This window comes from Schistocerca gregaria, chromosome 2 (genome assembly GCF_023897955.1).
Source record: "Schistocerca gregaria isolate iqSchGreg1 chromosome 2, iqSchGreg1.2, whole genome shotgun sequence".
Taxonomy (NCBI): domain Eukaryota; kingdom Metazoa; phylum Arthropoda; class Insecta; order Orthoptera; family Acrididae; genus Schistocerca; species Schistocerca gregaria.
The window spans coordinates 912,617,751-912,636,607 of record NC_064921.1 but is presented as its reverse complement, the minus strand read 5'-3'; the positions used below and the strand labels follow the sequence as shown (position 1 = coordinate 912,636,607).

The following is an 18,857-nucleotide window of genomic DNA, read 5'->3' as shown; positions in this document are numbered from 1 at the left end:
TGCATGCTCAATGAAAGAATCATACCCAAACACTGGAAAGTTGCGCATGTTACACCAATATTCAGGAAAAGGAGTAATCCACTAAACTCCACGTCCATATCGTTAACATCAATATGTAGTAGGATTTTGGAACATACGGGGTGTTCCGTTCAAACCTCCCTGATTTCAAAGACCTAGGGGCGGGGGAACTGTAGATGTGACAATGAAAAATGCACCACACTGTACAGCATCTCAAAGAATTTATTTATTTATCTATCATCAATACACCTCTACATGTGAACCATTTGTAGCACGAAGATATTGAGTCTATATTCAATTTCTTGCCAAGTTCTTTGTAACATTTCCTCTGTTATTGTTGCAATCACATTAGTGATACGATGTTGCAACATATGAATATCGTCCACTTTGGTCACATACACATGGTCCTTCATGAATCCCCACATGAAGAAATCAAGCGACGTAATGTCGGGTGTACATGGTGGCCAGGCAGTGTGTCCTCCACGTGCGATCCAATGATTGGGAAATTTCCTATCCAGGAACTTGTGAACAGCCATTGACCAATGCGGTGCAGCTTCATCTTGTTGAAAAATGATGTTCGGTTGCAAGTCTTGTATCTGAGGGTACACAAACTGTTCCAACATATCCAGATACACTGACCCATTCATTGTTTGTTTCACAAAGAAGAATGGTCCAACAATCCTGTCGTGCATTAGCCTGCAATAGATGTTTAGTTTACGGCTATCACGAACATGTTCAATGACAACATGCGGATTTTGCGAACCCCAAATCCGTACATAATGTCTATTAAGCCTTCCTGATAGATGAAAGGTTGCCTCATATGAGAATAAACATCTTTCCAGGAAGCTGGCATCCATATTAATACGCTGCAGCATATCCGCAGCGAATTTTTGTCAGCATGGTTTGTAGTTCAGCATCAGAAGTTGCAGAATTTACACTTTGTAAGCACATGTATGAAGACACTGGTGAACTACATGATGCAATGTTGATCGAGGTACATCAAGTTGCCTAGATGCTTGACAAACTGACTTATGTGGGCTTCTGAGAAGCATTTGTCTGATATCCTCCACTGTCTCTTTTGAAACTCCGTAATGTGCACCGTCAGGATGTTTCAGAACACTTCCTGTTGCCAGAAACTTCCTATATCATTCCTTAATTGTTTTCACATCAAGTGGATCACATTCATACTCATAACAACAATTTCTTTAAACAGTAACCAACGATTTTGTTTCTGCAAACTACATTACTGCCTACGAGCGCTGCTGTGGAGTTGCCATTTTCACTTCATGCAACCATGCTGCACTCTGGCAATGATACTTGGCACTTCTGACGTGGGAATATAAATTCTTTGAGATGATCTTCAATGTGGTGCATTTGTCACTGCTGTATCTCCTGTGGTTTTTCTCTCATGGGTCCTTGAAATCAGGGAGGTTTGAGTGGGACACCCTGTATATTGTGTCTGAACATTATGAATTACCTCGAAGATATTGGTCTATTGACACATAGTCAACATGAATTTAGAAAATGTTGTTATTGTGAAACACAACTAGCACTTTACTCACACAAACTGCTGAGTGCTATCGACAAAGGACTTCACATTGATTCCGTATTTCTAGACTTCCAGGCACTTTTGACACCATACTTCACAAGCGGCTTGTAATCAAATTGCATGCTTATGGAATATTGTCTCAGTTGTGCAACTGAATTCATGATTTCCTGACAGAGAGGTCACAGTTCACAGTAATTGACGGAAAGTCTTCGAGTAAAACAGAAGTGTTTAGTGGTGTTCCCCAAGGTACTGTTATAGGCCCTCTGTTGTTCTTTATCTATATTATCTATATAAACAATTTAGGAGACGATCTGAGCAGCCTTCTTAGGCTGTTTTCAGATGATGCTGTCATTTATCGTCTAGTAGAGTCATCAGAAGATCAAATTTAATTGCAAAATTATTTAGATAAAATATTTGTATGGTGAGAAAATTGGCAATTGGCTTTAAATAATGTAAAGTGTGGGGCCATTCACATGAGTGCTAAAAAGAACCTGTTTAACTTCAGTTATATGTTAAATCCAAATCTAAAAGCCATAAATTCAACTAAAAACCTAGGAATTACAATTACAAACAACTTAAATTGGAAAGAATACAGAAAATGATATGGGAAGACAAAACAAGGACTGTGTTCTATTGGCAGAACACTTAGAAGATGCAAAGGACCTACTAAAGAGACTGCCTACACTATGCTTGTCTGTCCTCGTTTGGAGTACTGCTGCACGGTGTGTGATCCTTACTAGACAGGATTAACAGAGTACACTGAGAAAGTTAAAAGAAGAGCAGCACATTTTGTATTATCAAGAAATAGGGGAGAGACTGTCACGGACATCATACGCGATTTGGGATTGAAATCAAGGTGTCTTTCCTTGCAGCGGGATCTTCTCACAAAAATTTAATCAACAACTTTCTTCTCCCAATGCAAAACTTTTTTGTTGACACTGACCTAAATAGGGAGAAAAGATCATTATAACAAAGTAAGGGAAATCAGAGCTTGCACTGGAACAATAGAGAATTAATGTGAAGGTGGTTTGATGAACCCTCTGCCTGGTGCTTAAGTGTGATTTGCAGAGTAGCCATGTAGATGTAGATATCCATGTTTAACCCTCATCAATACCTCATTCAATTACTCATATCCACCACTGAACCCACAATATTTAAGGCATTGAGTGGGAAGTCCTCTGATGCAACATGCTTCTTGAGTGCTTAATAAATTCCACCTGTCAATGGATGAAGCTCAATGGAGATTCACCCTGGGTGGCACCCGAGGCTGTTGCTCCATTTATTGTGGCTGACAGCCAAAACTGCCCCCTAATCAACCCAGCTAATACTGTTCTTAGTTCACATGTTGAGACACAGTCCAGGCTGGGCCTGGCTAAAGTGGTCACCTACCATTGTGGTTGTCTCCCAGTCATCACTTGTGTGTTACTGAAATATCTGATTCTCAGTTAAGAAGATGCTAAAATAAATTTAACCCACAAGTGGTTAGCAAACATCAGTGATAATTGGGAATGGTTTTTGCCTATCCTATCTACATGCTATGGCAGAGGATACTGAAATAGAAGACTGACATACACAACACACACTGAGGGTGCTATAGAACACATGGACATACAACACTATGAAGCTGCCGATCCCACTGCCAGAGGTGTTCTGAGGAACTGATCAAATGTTTGACCTTAGCTACAAAGAACTTCCAAAAACATTGCCCTATTTCTATTGATACTTTAACTGGATAGTCAAAAACTGGTGTCATGATACCTTAATCAGCAATGTCTGAGATGGATATATGATATCTAGAATGCTGATTGTCTGGTGGGCTCCTTGGCAAAAGACAAGATACCACAACAAATTCCTCCACAACTTGAATAATGTGGCACAAACCTGATCAGCCACATGGGCTAATTTCTAAGCGTAGGGTTTCGCATACCAGCATAAGGAGTGATTAAGATTGACCACAGTACAGAACACACTACCAGCGGCCTGAAGCTGCAGGGGCTGTTTCTGCATGTTAATGAATACCTTTTCTCCCACATCCCTGAGGTTCTCCATGATGAGATTTATGGAACGTAATCTGTAAAACAAAAAATAAATATATGAACTCTGGGTGGTTTTGGGAAACCACATGCAATTTAAATCAGTGTGGTCAGACTAGCATCTGAGTAGCCTTCTTCCTCAATGAAAGTCCAATGTCGTGCCACTCTGACACCTTAATCAGTGAAACACAGAAATCAACTAGCAAGTCAAATGAAAACAGAAGTGTACGAGAATAAAGGTGTAGTGTAAAATGCATTGTGCTGCTCATAATCTCATTAAATTTCGATAGCAGCTGTCACGATGGATGACAAGAAAGGGAGTCATAAGTGGAGTGTATCTGTTGGTAGCATAGTTGGTTGTATCAAAAATTTAACTGTTTTCTCCACTCAAGGTTTCTTTCTGATTTAGTAGGAAATCTGTTACAGTGTGAGGACGAACATACATCCTAGAGCTGTTATTAGCCTTTAAACTTATAATTACAATGTTAATGCAGTGTTTGTTACTAATATTAACCACTGTGTCTAATGCCCTCCTCTCTACCAGCAACAATTTTATTAAGTTGGGGGGTTGTTTGGGGAAGGAGACCGGACAGCGAGGTCATCCATCTCATCAGATTAGGGAAGGACAGGGAAGGAAGTCGGCCTTGCCCTTTCAAAGGAACCATCCCGGCATTTGCCTAGAGCGATTTAGGGAAATCACGGAAAACCTAAATCATGATGGCCGGACGCGGGATTGAACCGTCGTCCTCCCAAATGAGAGTCCAGTGTGCTAACCACTGCGCCACTTCGCTCGGTTTTTATTAAGTACCCATACGACTACTGTACTCATTATCATGGGGCATATTCTCCACCAGCCAGCAAACAATGCCTTCCTGCTACCGCCACCTGCTAATCAAAAATTTATTTTGTATGAGCCATTGTGCAGACACAAAAACACCCATCTACAAAGAAAAAAAGAAGCAGTGGAATTATTTCATACAACTTTTGTGATATATTACACACCTCTACCTGCAATACAACACTCAGCATATTCTAACAACAAATACAGTGTCCTCCGTATATTTAAACAGTATTACCTTATTTTTTTGCTGAATGAAACTTTTTTCCTAAATAGGATGTTACTTTATTTGAAACTGACAATTACTTCAGATAACTGGGCAATATGTACACCACTGTCATTTCCAAGTTTACTCCAGTGTACAGCCCTGCATAATATTTAAACAGATTGCATTTAATTTCAGAAGAGTCTGACGTAGTATATCCCTTGCCAAAATGAAGCCCAAGAGGTCATCACATACTTCTCACAACATACAGTGCATACTGGAACTACAATATTTCAGTAAAGCAAGAGCCTATACTGGAAAATAGTTACAGTCAACAAACCACAATGGCTCAGTACCTGACAATTGGGAAAGTACTCCAGGGCAGCCAACACGTATTCCACAGATCTACATGATAGGAAATTCAATTTATGTTCTTCAAGTATGATAATGCTACTTGCTAACTTAATGAAAATGTGGGCTATCTATGCAGATTTGCAACTGGGATGTGTGTAGGGCACCTGCTGTTCATGTTGAATATTGCTAGCTTCACGGATGTTCATTTTGAAAAAAATTATACAAATAACTACTCAGGGTTTGACAAAAGATTAACCATCTAGCTAAGGTTGCAGAGCCATGTGAAGTTGCCAACTTCATGATAAGTAAAAACATATTAAACTTTGTAAACTTAATAAGTCACATCACATGTAACTCAGCTCTTACAAATATCTCGCTTTCAGGTTTGGTGTGCTCTGAACAAGTCTCTGCATGGTGCTGCCATCTCACTGATTTTTCTTAAACTAATGACAGATGAAAACCACTTCAGCTGTATTATTACACATTTGTTGTGTAATGACTGGTTTCATTTCTTTTAACACCTCAGGTTGCCAAGTTGTGCAATCTGAAGATAAGTAAAGAAACAAAACCGGTTGTAACGCAATAAATTTGTAATAACACAGCTGAGGTGGTCTTCATTAACATTAATGTCAGTTGTGGGCTCAATATGATCAACATTATCTATTAAATTAGTTTGGCATTCTCAAAGAACAATCCTCACTTGCTTGAAACCACTTCACTGACCTGTGGTGCTGCTTTCACAGTGGGCTAGCAGTGTATTTTCTGATAAATATATTGAATTTTTTGACAGATACTGAGATCGAGCAGCTTCTGAATGAACCATATGAAGGTTCTACCACCAAAAAGGACTTTTTGACAATGAATACAGTGATTTTGCATCTGAATCAGACTCAAGCACAAAAACAGCATTATGTTAATAATTCCATTATTTTGTATTATTTTGCTTGAGAAATCTGCAATATAAGTTACACTTCCATTGTGTCTTCAGATGAAATTCCACCACTAACCGTAGATAATATTTTCTAATAATCATGGTAGCACTTCAAATGTAGTTCCATCTTTAGAACCAACATGCAAGAGAAGACATTCTACGTTATATGAGCAATCATCACTGTCTTAATTCAAAGAAGAAAGTGAATCTGTGAAAGAAGTGGATTACAGCAGCAATGCTTTCAATATTTTTTCTATTTTTTTCTGCATCAATAATAAAACATGATAAGGCAGACACACACAAATATTTGAAATCAACTGCAGATAAAATGATAAGATCAAACAACATGAAACCCACAAGGTGGAGCACATGAAGTAGAGTAGAAATTCATGATATGTATTTGTTCTTTGCTGTCACAATCTATATGCCCCTAACAAGAAAAACAGACTGTGAGATTACCTCAAAAAGGAACATACAATTTCCTTGGACAGATATTACAGTTGAGCAAGTGTAGACAAGAATAATCAACTCATATCATACTACCTTTTCAAGAGCAGGGAAATAAAATGGTGGAAGATGATTATCTTTCCACATTTTTACGATGACAGCCATGTATGCTTTCATCTTGTATCACAAAACAAGGAACAACTACCACAACAAATGCTGGCATCAGGCAAATTTTCTTCTGCAATTAGATGATGAGCTTGCAAAGAAAGAGAGTATACATCAATGTACTGCTATACAGTGTGTGACATTTTGCTGACAGCTCCTTCCACAGGAAATAAGATGCACCCAACAAGCATGCAAAGTTTGGGCAAAAAATGTCTGCAGACAGTCTTAAAGAAAAGAAACAGTATGGTGGTGCCCTGACTGTAAAGTTCTTCTAAGATGCCAGTGATTTAAATTGTACCACAGTTCAATGTAATTATAGGAACCCAAGCATATTTTTTTTCTTTTTCACTAAACATGTATTGAAATTTAAATAAAATTTACAAGCTTACTTTGTAGTAAATATACTTTATTTTGTAACTAGATTAATGAACAACCTTTAGCTGTATCAACCACTATCTAGTCAGCCATACTTTAAAGTGCACACCGCCTGTTATGCCACCACATTATCTACAGCTGCCAATGCAGCTTGGGGACACTGTCACAAATACTTACACTGCTGCCAATGATATGCAAAGCATTCCCCTTCTAAAGCCCCAGTGGTTGCTCTACTGAAGTTCAAACCTCTACACAAACAGCCCCATTTTGTGTGTTTGTCTTTTCATAAAATTTACTGACTTTCATAGCAGTCAGGGTTCAATATCTATGGAATAGTCATTGTACTGGTAACTGTCTGAAATGTAAATCTTTTATACCTGTATATATTTCAACATTGAAAGCTAATTTTAACAACTGCCACTGCAACTACAGTAAACGAAGATAGATATTACTTTTACTATATGGTATTAGAAGTAGAATAAAATAAAATCTGAATTCTCTGTCCATGAACTGCATCTGTTCCTCGATCCTGCATCCACTAAAGGACCACAAAGGAACTGGTGGATACGCATTTTAGAGATGCTAAAAAAAACCTGAAATTTGTGACGTGCATGTACCAAAGGGACTGGGACTCAAAAGTGTTAAAAATACAATGGTATGTATGGTTCCATCAAAATTGGAATGCAAGTGACGATTTGGCTTCCCAACATTTCATACTCCTTTTTCTTCCACTGGGAAGTGTCACAACCAGGCTTCTCTTGTTTGCTATATTGAAATTTGCTTCCTTTATCAGAACACAGAAGAGTTTACAAAGATTCACCTCACTAACATTTTTAATGCTGTTAAAATTGCAACATAATGTGCAGTTTAAATTGCACCGGAATGCTGAAGCAACATGCTGGTAAACTAGCAACTGAGGGCAAGACATCTCAATAGTTTATATATAAAAAAACTCATTCTCAGTAAAACAAAAAAAAAAAAAAAAAAAAAAAAAATTCAGTATTGTGACTCATGTTATTAAAAGAAACCATCGCCGTTTTTCTTTCACAAGTTATCTACGGCCCTTAAAAAAATACAGTATTCCATTGAAAAAATTTGTAGGTACTTGCATATTGTGGTAAATAATGGAGTATCACTGGTTAACCATCTGGCACAATATTTTCCTCTTTGCATGCTACCATTTACCATAACCTATCATTTACAAAATAAGAGGAATGTTATGAATCTTTCATTTTTGTTTTATCGTTTGCATGAGTGAGCAGAACTGGGTGTACTATGCATAATTCATTTTCTGGGGACAGGAGATAGATATAAATGTCCTTCCAAGTTTAAAGGCCAATTCAATCTGTTAGCTAACTTTTATAGCGTATGACTCAACATGCACCAAATGCAAACTCACAGCATCACCTGTTTTTCATTGGAAACTGCTCAAATTTAGTGCAATGTGTTACTTAATCTCAAAATATCACAAAATGACCATTAATGAAATGGTGCAGTTCATCATGAAACTAAAGAATGAGAATACAAGATGTAAGAGAACCATTTTTTTTACCAAATACTTTCTTTCAAATCATTTGAAAAAGCCTGCAGAGCAGCCAGTGGATGCATGACATATTGGTTTGTCTTGTGAATTAACCACTGTTCTTTGAGAAACCCTACACTGCAGGCTGTGACATCAGACTGAAACAGGACTCCTAACTAGCCAGTGCAGGTAGCATTCAACGAATCCTAGAAGGGACACAGTACAGAGGCTATCATGGTAAAAATGCTAAGCTCCCAATTAGGAGCTGCAACATGAGCCAGCAAGTACACTTAGAGCAGATCTTACTCCACATGAGGTGAGTTTAAGGCTTGCTTTTTCCTCTTACGTAACATAGAGTCCACTACTAACCATTACTATTCTGTAGTGTGATATATATAAAATGAAGGAACAACAAATATTTACATGTCACAGTTGTTTAGTAATTAATAACCTAATAATAACAGTTAGCCTACACTTAGAGTATTAATATATTGTTTGGCAAATTTCTGTCATACCTCTGTCTCTGGATCAATAATAAGTATTTCTCCATATTTGTCTTCTTCGCCTTCAACTGAAGAAAGAGAAGAGAAATTAAAATACTAACAAAAGGAGATAATGACTTTAAAAATTATTATTTTGAAGAGGTGATGGTTTACTACTCGTAACAATTGCTGAAACATCATGGTTGCACAAAGCTGTATCAATCAATTTATTACACAGCCAGTTTCAGTCATTAACAGACCATCTCCAGATGTTGACATAGAATGAAAGACCAAATAAGCACAGTGAGTCATTACAAAAAATAACTGTAAATATAGTAGTCAACATTTATAACATATTGAGATCTTACATTGTGGAACTATAATCATGTGTGAGACAACTCATAATCGCAATCAACCAGTACGGCACAGGCCAACAACTTCATTTAACTATAAATCCGGAGCTACACAGTATCTAGTAATTCTGTCACACAATGTTTTACAATATTGAAGTATGTCAAGGATATTACACTAACAGTTCCAGTTTAACTGTAATGTATTCACATATTTTGACACTCTCCTGACCAATGATAGGAGTGGTAAGTATTATATTCAAATATTTTATGTTTTTATGTTATACTTTCTGACCTGTTCCATACCCCCAAGAATCATCTCACTTTTAGGTCTATGGAATGAAAACTGAATACAATCTACTCTAATCTGATACTTGAACTTATTACATCTAATGTCAACACAAAAGACCTTTTAACTGATTAATAATAGAATGATTATAAAGTCTGTAGACTCATGTTGAATTCACTTTCAATAGATGGCTATTCAAATTTTGTTCTCCTCAAATGTTGAACTTTTATTTTACGTAAAATAAGATCAATTTTTAGGTAGGATTGATTTATCTCATATATATGAAGTAAGAAAAATACCACGATGGCCTGTAAGTTGTCTACTTAGGGTTGTTAGTTGGTTGTCAAGATGGTGTGTTCAATTTCTCTGAACATTTTATTGTATACAGCATTGTAGTCTACTTTACGTGTGTCATATACAAAATATTTTTAAGGTTTTAGAAACATGGGATGTTTGGAAATTATATTGAAATAATAATGTCTTCTTGTTTCCATTTACGCCTTTTATGTATGCGTATGATGATGTAAGATACCACAACATTTTGTAAGAGGTCTACAAAAGAAGTCAGTTTACACTACATACTTTTATTCTTTAATTTTACTTGGCGCAAAAAGAAGTAAAAGTGACTAGCACTGTTGCTCGGCAGCCAATGTGTCACTAATTCTGAAAGACTTTCCTTTTAAAATGTGTTAGCACATTTCCTTTGAAAAGTCTTAAGTGTAACGTTCAGTGCATAAAAATGGTCATTGTCTTAGTTTTAAGCATTTAGAACATTAGTGAAGGAAGCAAATCATGATCAAACACATCTCAAGTACGGTCTGACCATCATACTACGAATATGCTTACCAGCTCCCGAGTGCACTCACGCACTTACATTTGCTGCTGAGAATACAGATCGAAATAATGTGCTGTGACAAATGAAAATCATGTCAGACTGGTACTCAAACCTGGACTACCTGTTTTTTGAGAGCACAGGCCTTTAGCCACTACGTTTCCTTAGCATGCCTCCTAGACTGAGTAAAACTTCCACTGACACTAATTGTAGCATGTCATTTCTGAAATGGGTGTGACAGACTGCAACTGTCATCTTCTCTGCAGAATGATTACTGGACCCCCGTACAATGTCAAGTTAGGAAGCACGCACATATTCTTCCTGCAGGTCTCTGCTGCTCAGAACCTGGACCCACCAGTGGACCAAGAAGAGCTCATGGTCATCTTTACACAGTGAATGCCCTCCTGGGTAAGGCAGCGGTTTATCAATTTCCTTTCAAAGTCAGCAGAAGAGTCAGTAGATATATTTTCAGCCTTGGATGAATTCTGGACAGGATGTGACAGAAATAATGTACAATATTTAAGTGTCCAAAACAGCCCTCCCCGATGCAGTGCTGTGAGCGAATGGGGAAAGGAGACAGACTTGCTATTTGGCAAAATAGTCACCAGCAGCATGGCGACAGGGGCAGACAGATGTGGCAATGTGCAATATGAATTGTGCACACAGACTGTGGGTAATGCAGGAACTGTTTAACAGGGAACCCAAACTATAGTGAGGAGGGGTACAATCCCACAGACAGTCTTATATAAATGTTTCCCCTTACACAGGGAAACTCATGTGAGGTCTCCTACAGCTCCCCGTGAAGACCTTACAAATCAACAGGACCAGAGATTTTATCTCCCAGTAGAGAATTACAAGGTGTGACCAAATCCCATTAGAAGATTTTCTGTCTGCAGACAGCAATGTACATGAAAATGTACACTGCCACTCTTACGTAAATTTACAGTGTCACAGTGAAAATGTAGCTGTCATTGACACTGGGGTGGTCGTTAGCATGGTGTCAGAACATTTTATGACACTGTTTATAACTAAAAGAAGTATCTTCTTTTACTTGTCACAACAGTAAAGTTGATGAAGCTTGGGGGAAGGGTATGGTTCCAAGACTGTGACACGATAGACCCTATTACACACCATAATAGATGATGTAACAAGGAATCAGGTGTCACTTGCAATTCCAGGGTTGATTGCATCTGCGTTATCAGGGTGTGACTGGTTTTGGTGTCCACTAGTGCTGTCATCAGTTGTAAATGGCAGTGCCTGTTTGTGTGGTCAATCAGAGGCCACATGAGTCACTTTCACTGCAACATTATCCATACCATGCAATTAGCTGGTAATTTAACCCGAAAGGCCGCATGCCCTCTTCAATAGGAACCAACTGCCAGCAGTGAGACATTCCTTCACTCAAAAGAAAATACCAAAGTTCTACCTGCATTATGGAAATCCACATAATATTAATACGAAAACTGGCAATTACACTTGCCTATCTTTTAATCAACATAGACACTGGAACTGCAAAGAGTCTACACCGTTATCAGTAACCTGAAGTAGTTCCTACATTAAGTAACCTCCTTTAACTAAGAAAAAACAGTTCACTAATATCCATTAACCTGTGGAGTATTATTGTTGTCAGACCCAAGCTTCTTCGGAAGCAGGAAACAGCAACAATGCCCAGGTTAAGTCATTTAGTTTCGTGTTGTGTTTAATAATAAGTGATATCAGTACTAGCTCAGTGAGTATCTAGAACAGTGACCTTTTGTTAAGTAAATTTGACTTACTGGAGTACTCAAGTTCAGAGATGAGAAGCTGTAGGCATGGCATAGGAGAAAAATGAACTTCTCCACCTCTTGTTCAATATGTGATATGCAGCCCAAGGATGGAAAATTCCCTTGTCCTGCCATTACTCACTTGATGTGGTCATCATTTTATGAGTACCAGTAGCACAACAGTCTTTCCTCTTTAAAGAACTTTGGTGCTCAGTCCTAGATGCTTCACTATGTGTGAGCATAGCAATCTTTCTCACGATGGGGTGCCACGATGTCGAGATCACAGATTTACTTCAAACTCTGTACACCTTTAGTAGGTCATTAAAACAACAGAATGTGCAAGCAGTAAGGTGCACTACTCTGGCAATTCCCAGAAAATCACAAAAGAAGTTTTACACATCCATTAAGTAACTGATGTATCTGTGTGTTGGTGCTGGACATTTAGAGTTCATGGTGGTCAAGTGGTTAGTGTTTGATTTATGTAAGAAGAACATGTATGAGGCGACAGTTCAACTCCCGCACAAACTTAACTTTTAATCCTTTTTTTTTTTTATCACTGGTCATACTATTTAATTTATATGACTTTTGAGAAAATGTGTATTTTCATGAAGTTTTAGTGAATTTCATGTTACTATTTTTTAATAAAATTTAATTATAACTATTGACAAGTAAATGAAGAAACACACGGAGTTTTCCTGAAAATGTATGCCTCTTGTCATTTGCGAAATCCATGGTACATGCAATGTGGTAAGGTACTCGGAACTACTTTGCACCTCAGCACTTCGAGCTGCAGACACAGAGGCAGGCCCCATTTGGCAGTTAACCTGTGTAGTGGTGAGACAGTGCTAACGTAGCAAGAACAAATAGCATAGGTGCAAATTTTTCGAATTTCACGGAATTTACACTTTTACTATAAAAACGAAGGTTTGAATGGGAGTTGAAGCACAAAAACTAACCACTTGACCACCATGAACTGTAACATCCAGCACCCGCGCACAGATACATCAGTTACATAATAGACATGTAAAACTTCTCTTGCAATTTTCTCGGAATTGACAGAGTAGTACACCTTTCTACTTCCACATTACGTTGTTTTAATAACCCACTAAAGGAGTACAAAGTTTGAAATAAGTCTGTGATCCCAGTGTCGTGGCCTCCCCTTGTCAGTAACAGTAACGATTAATTTAGAAAACAAAGCCTCGGCTTCTGGCCTGACTGATCAGGAAGAAATTATAGCCATTAATGGGTGTCCATTCTCATTATGCAGTGATGTGGACTTGCATGCCTTCTGTCATTGACACAACATAAATAATGTATTACCTGGTAACTTTAAAAACAGGACTGGTGGTCAGTGAATCTATTCACGTAGTATTCTAATCGGATGTCATAGACGTGTTAGTGTGTATAAGGTGCATAAGTATTATGAGTATTTGTTTTTGTGTGTGGGGCACCTCTATTGAAGCTGGTTAATTCTGTTTTGTTTGGGTGACCAAGTAGTTCAGATTTGGCATCATGGTAGTAGACATTAAGTCTCTGTGCCTACCTTTAGAAGGCTGGGCATGCTCGTATTTGTGCATATCAGCATATCATGTTTAAGTGATTATATTGTATGAATGAATGCAGGAATTTGTTTATAATTTTATTTTAAATTAGAAATGGCTTCATGGTCTTCGATAACCCCGTGAAATTTTCAGAACCAATAAAGACTTAAAAGACCAATAGATGTGGTTTGATTTTGAAAAGGGTTGTATTCAATACATTGACATCACTAATAGCCTGGCATAGCATTTTATGTATGAAATGGGTATATGGATCAATAACCTACCTGTAGATGGAGTGTAGTAACAATCTTAAGTTTGTAGCATCAGCTGTTTGTGGTGGCCTATTAATGTAAGAAATACATACTTTTACTTCTGTTACCAGTCATTTCCTTGGTCAACAGTCTTCAATAGGTAGTGGTCATTGTACCCAGCCAGACTGTTGATACTTGGCACAGATATTGAGCTTATACTTGCAGAGCTTGGACTATTTGGTTGGTTGGAGCTTTAGGGTGCAAAACTGCTAAGGTCATAAGCGCCCATATCATAACATAAGAAAAAAATGTATTAAATAAAAACCTGAGGTAAAAAAGACAAAAACCCGATCAAGCAACTTCAAAAGAGGAGCATTTAAGGACATGTGTACCCTAGGGAAAATTTCTCAGAACATCATTGATATGGAGGAGGTCCCCACAGGGGGATCAAATTTGCTTTGCCATGCTGCTGCAAAGAATTAAAAGATGTGATTGATAGAATGCTTGACATCCGCTAAAACATCTGACAAAGTAAACGATAAACTTTGACATAAGTAGTTAAAAAATGGGCACCGGATTAGAAAACAGTGCACCATGAGGGGTTGAGGGCCGTACCACTTAATAAATGGCGGTGACTAAAGTGACAGTGTCCTAATCGCAGCTGGGCTAAAATGACCGCCTCGCAGTGTGAGGGCCAAGAGGAAGTCGACCATGCTATTGGAAGAGGTTTAATGGCACAGACTTTGTTCCCCTGGATAGAAGACCACTGTGCACTCAAGTGATACTACATGCCGATAAACAGTGACATGAAAAAGATATGAGGGAACAGCATGACTAGCAGGCCGAGGGAGGAGAGCTGCAGCCTTTAAAGCTGTATCAACAGCCTTGTTCCCGGGCATGCTGACATGACCAACAACCCACAAGAGAACCACGTTGGCTCCCCAACAGTAAGTGAATGGAGGCATTCTTGAATTGGACATGGGAAGACCAACAGAGTTTCCTATCAGTGCGCAAAGTCTCTGAAGAGTGCTGAGAAAATCTGAGCAGGTGACACAATTTGGAAGCCTGTGTCGCTGGTTGTACTGGGTGGCTTGATAAAGGGTGTAAAGCTCCACAGTAAAAATCGAGCACTGGTCAAGACATTGAAAAATATCATCGTACAAAGGCACAACCAACACCATAGCCGATCTTGGAACTGTTGGTATAGATGAAGACCCTGTCCCCAGACCATGTGAAAAGTGCAAGTAAGTCACTGTGGTACACCAGGCCAGAAGTAGTGTCCTTAGGAAGCAAATGGAGTCCAAAATGAAATGTACCTTGGCACGAAGCAAACAAAAGCAGACTCTGGGAGGCTACAGAGAAGATGTGTGCAGTCCATGCTGGTGGTCAAGGGAATCGTCAAAAAGAAGGAACATAGGATGGGTGATTGGGCAAAGAAGACAGATGGCTCGTGTAACGACTGAGGAAAACATCCTGCCAGTAGGACAATGGTAAGTCAGCAGCCTCAGCATAAAGACTCTCATAATGGGACTAGTATAGGAGGTGCCAGTGGCCAAACATGTGCAGATAAATATATGATACATCCATAATCAAGTTTTGAATGAACAAGGGAACGGTATAAACGGAAGATGGTCCCACAGGTTACTGCATAAAACATATAGAACATTGAGAGAACGAGCACAATTAGCTTCCAAGTAAGAGACATGGGAAGACCAACAGAGTTTCCTATCAAACACGAGTCCCAAGAATTTTCCTGAGTCAACGAATGGAAGAAGGAATGGGCCAAGACGTAGGAACAGGGGAAGAAACTCCTGGTACTGCCATCAGTTCATATAGACAGTCTTTTCAGTGAAAATGCAAACGCCATTGATGCTCTGCGATTAAAGATGATCAAGACATCACTGAAGACACCACTCAAATAGACAGGTTCATTGAGTGCTGTAATAGATCACAAAGTCATCGACAAAAAGAGAGCCCAAGATACCTGGCGAGAGAGAATCCCTAACAGGGTTAACGGATGTAGCAAATAAGACAACGCTGAGTACAGAACCCCGAGGCACCCCAATCTCTTGAATAAAAGTGACCAATAGAGCAGAGCCCATACGTACCTTAACTACACAGTCTTTTAAAAATTCCTCAATAAAAAAGAGGAAGCGACCCTAAAAGCCCCACTCGTACATAATATGGAGGATATCCATCCTCCAGCAGGTGTCATACGCCTCCTCCAAATCAAAAACCATGGCCACAGTCCACAAAAAATTGTTCATAGTATGAGCTGGCAAGGTGATGAGATGATCAACTGCACAATGTCTATGGAATCCACATTGGACATAAGTGAGGAGATTACGAAACTCGAGCCACCACTTCACCTGACCATTAATCATACGTTCCATCATCTACATCTACAGACATACTCTGCAATCCACCATACTGTGCGTGGCGGAGGGTACCTCTTACCACAACTAGCATATTCTCTTACTGTTCCACTCCCAAACAGAACAAGGGAAAAATGACTGCTGTTGTTGTTGGGATGTTTAAGGGGGACTAAACAGCGAAGGTCATCAGTCCCCCATTCCAAAAAACCGGCGGAACAAAATATACGGAACAGGTAAAACCCCAAGGGGGGAGGAGACGCCCCTCCCCCCAGTCACTGAAAGAACACCAATGTGGCAGCGAACACTAGAGACAAGAAGAGTGCAGATGAACACCGGACAGAAAGAAACGGAAGAAAAGAAGAGGGCCGGAGACTGGTTGACTGACCATGGGAACAAAAATTGGGAAAGAGTCAACAATCCAAATACACACATTAAAATCTGCAACCAATGAGACACTCGAGGACAAGATACACAGAAAGGGAAAGGGACAGGTCCCCCCTAAATGGAACCATAAAAAGGACTACCACGGATAAAATTTAAAACGTCGTCAGCCATGGAGGCATCGTCGCATAAAACCAAAGGCAACGTGCCCGGGAGATTAAAAGTCTGCCGGAGGATGCGCAGGCGGGGACACTCCAACAAAATGTGGGCGACCGTCAACCGGGACCCACACTGACACAGGGGGGGATCCTCCTGACGCAAAAGATGTCCGTGCGTCAGGTAGGTATGGCCGATGCGGAGCCGACACAGGATGACAGAGTCCCTGCGAGAAGCCCGCAGGGAGGACTGCCACACATTGGTCGTCTCCTTAACAGCCCGCAGTTTACTCGGAGAAGTCAGGCTACGCCACTCGTCACGCCACATCTGAAGCACCTTACGGCGCAACGCCAGCTGCAAATCACGAGCCGGGAGGCCGATCGCCAAAGTGGGGGCGTCGACCGCCCCTTTGGCCAGCCTGTCGACACGTTCATTCCCCGGGATGCCAACGTGACCTGGCATCCAAACAAAGACCACCGAACGACCAGAGCGGGTAATGGCAAAAACAGACTCCTGAATAAAGGATACCAGAGGAGAAGAGGTATAGCAGCGGTCGATAGCCTGGAGGCTGCTCAGGGAGTCACTGCAGATGACGATGGACGTACCTGAGCAGGAACGCATATGCTCAAGAGCGCGCAATATGGCCACCAGCTCTGCAGTAAAAATACTGCAGCCAGCCGGCAAGGAGTGCTGTTCAACATGGGCAGTGTGAGCGAAAGCGTAGGCAGGACGACCATCCACCAGGGAACCATCAGTGTAGACAGGCTCACAGCCTGAAAATGAGGCGACGAGCGCAAGAAAACGGTGACGGAGGGCCACATGCGGAATCGAGTCCTTGGGTTCCCGTGCCAAGTCCAGGCGGACGGACGGACGGGTCGTACACCAGGGAGGCGTGGGTGCACAGGCCCGGAAGGGCGGCGGAAGAGGGAACGACCCCAGTTCCGACAGCAGGGACTGGACGCGGACAGCAATGGAAAGCCCAGACCTAGGTCGCCGGTCGGGCAGAGGGAGGACCCTGGCAGGGAAAAGCAGGCGATGATTGGGATGGCCCGGTGAGCAATGCACGTGGACAGCATAGTCGGCGAGCTGTCGGTGGCGGCGAATCCGCAGAGGGGGAACCCCGGCCTCCACCAGCAGACTATCCACGGGGCTCGTACGGAAAGCACCAGTTGCAAGCCGAACCCCACAGTGGTGTATGGGGTCCAACAACGTCAACACTGAGGGCGATGCAGACCCATAGGCCAGGCTCCCATAATCAAGCCTGGACTGCACAAGGGCTCTGTACAATCGCAACAGCGTGCTGCGATCTGCACCCCAAGACGCATGGCTCAGGCAGCAGAGGGCGTTGAGGTGCTGCCAGCACTTTTGCTTCAGCTGAGTAATATGAGGAACCCATGTGAGCCGGGCATCAAAGACGAGTCCTAAGAAGCGGCTAGTGTCCACCACTTCAAGTAGGTGACCGTCGAGGTAAAGTTCCGGATGAGGGTGGACTGTCCGACGCCTGCAGAAGTGCATAACTCGAGTCTTGGCTGCAGAGAACTGAAATCCAGGAGTCAGAGCCCATGATGCCGCCTTGCGAACGGCTGCTTGCAGCCTGCGTTCGGCGACTCCCGTAGTCGTTGAGCTAAATGAGATGCGGCGTCCGCTCGGCGCGATCCTTTAGAGAGCGAAAGGCAGGAGGGTAAGTTGCAGTCGCAGAGCTCGTAGCAAAGTGCGTGGCAAGGTGGTCAGCAATGGTGGCAGCGTCAGTACAGACAGCGCCGTCCAGGGAGATTCCAGGGACACCCATAGGGGTCTGGTATCCATAAATCCGCCGGATGCGGGACCACACGAGCGACGGGGAGACACGGGAGCCCAAAGGATGAAATGTACCTCTCCCAGCATTCCTGCTTACGCCGTGCAATAAGACGACGGGAGAAGGCACGGAGCTTCTTAAAGGCGATGAGGGTCTCCAGAGACGGGTGCCGCTTATGACGCTGGAGAGCCCGCCTACGGTCGCG

The 18,857-nt window shown here is 41.1% G+C and overlaps 1 protein-coding gene across 1 annotated transcript in view; it reads right to left on the bottom strand.

Moving 5' to 3' along the window:
* Positions 1-18,857, bottom strand: part of LOC126335347 (protein phosphatase 1 regulatory subunit 7) — a 75,517-nt gene that overhangs the window by 32,077 nt on the left and 24,583 nt on the right. Inside the window, exon 3 of the mRNA XM_049998532.1 lies at positions 8,953-9,008. Coding sequence (XP_049854489.1) covers positions 8,953-9,008 — 56 coding nt within the window. The remainder of the gene's footprint in view (positions 1-8,952; positions 9,009-18,857) is intronic.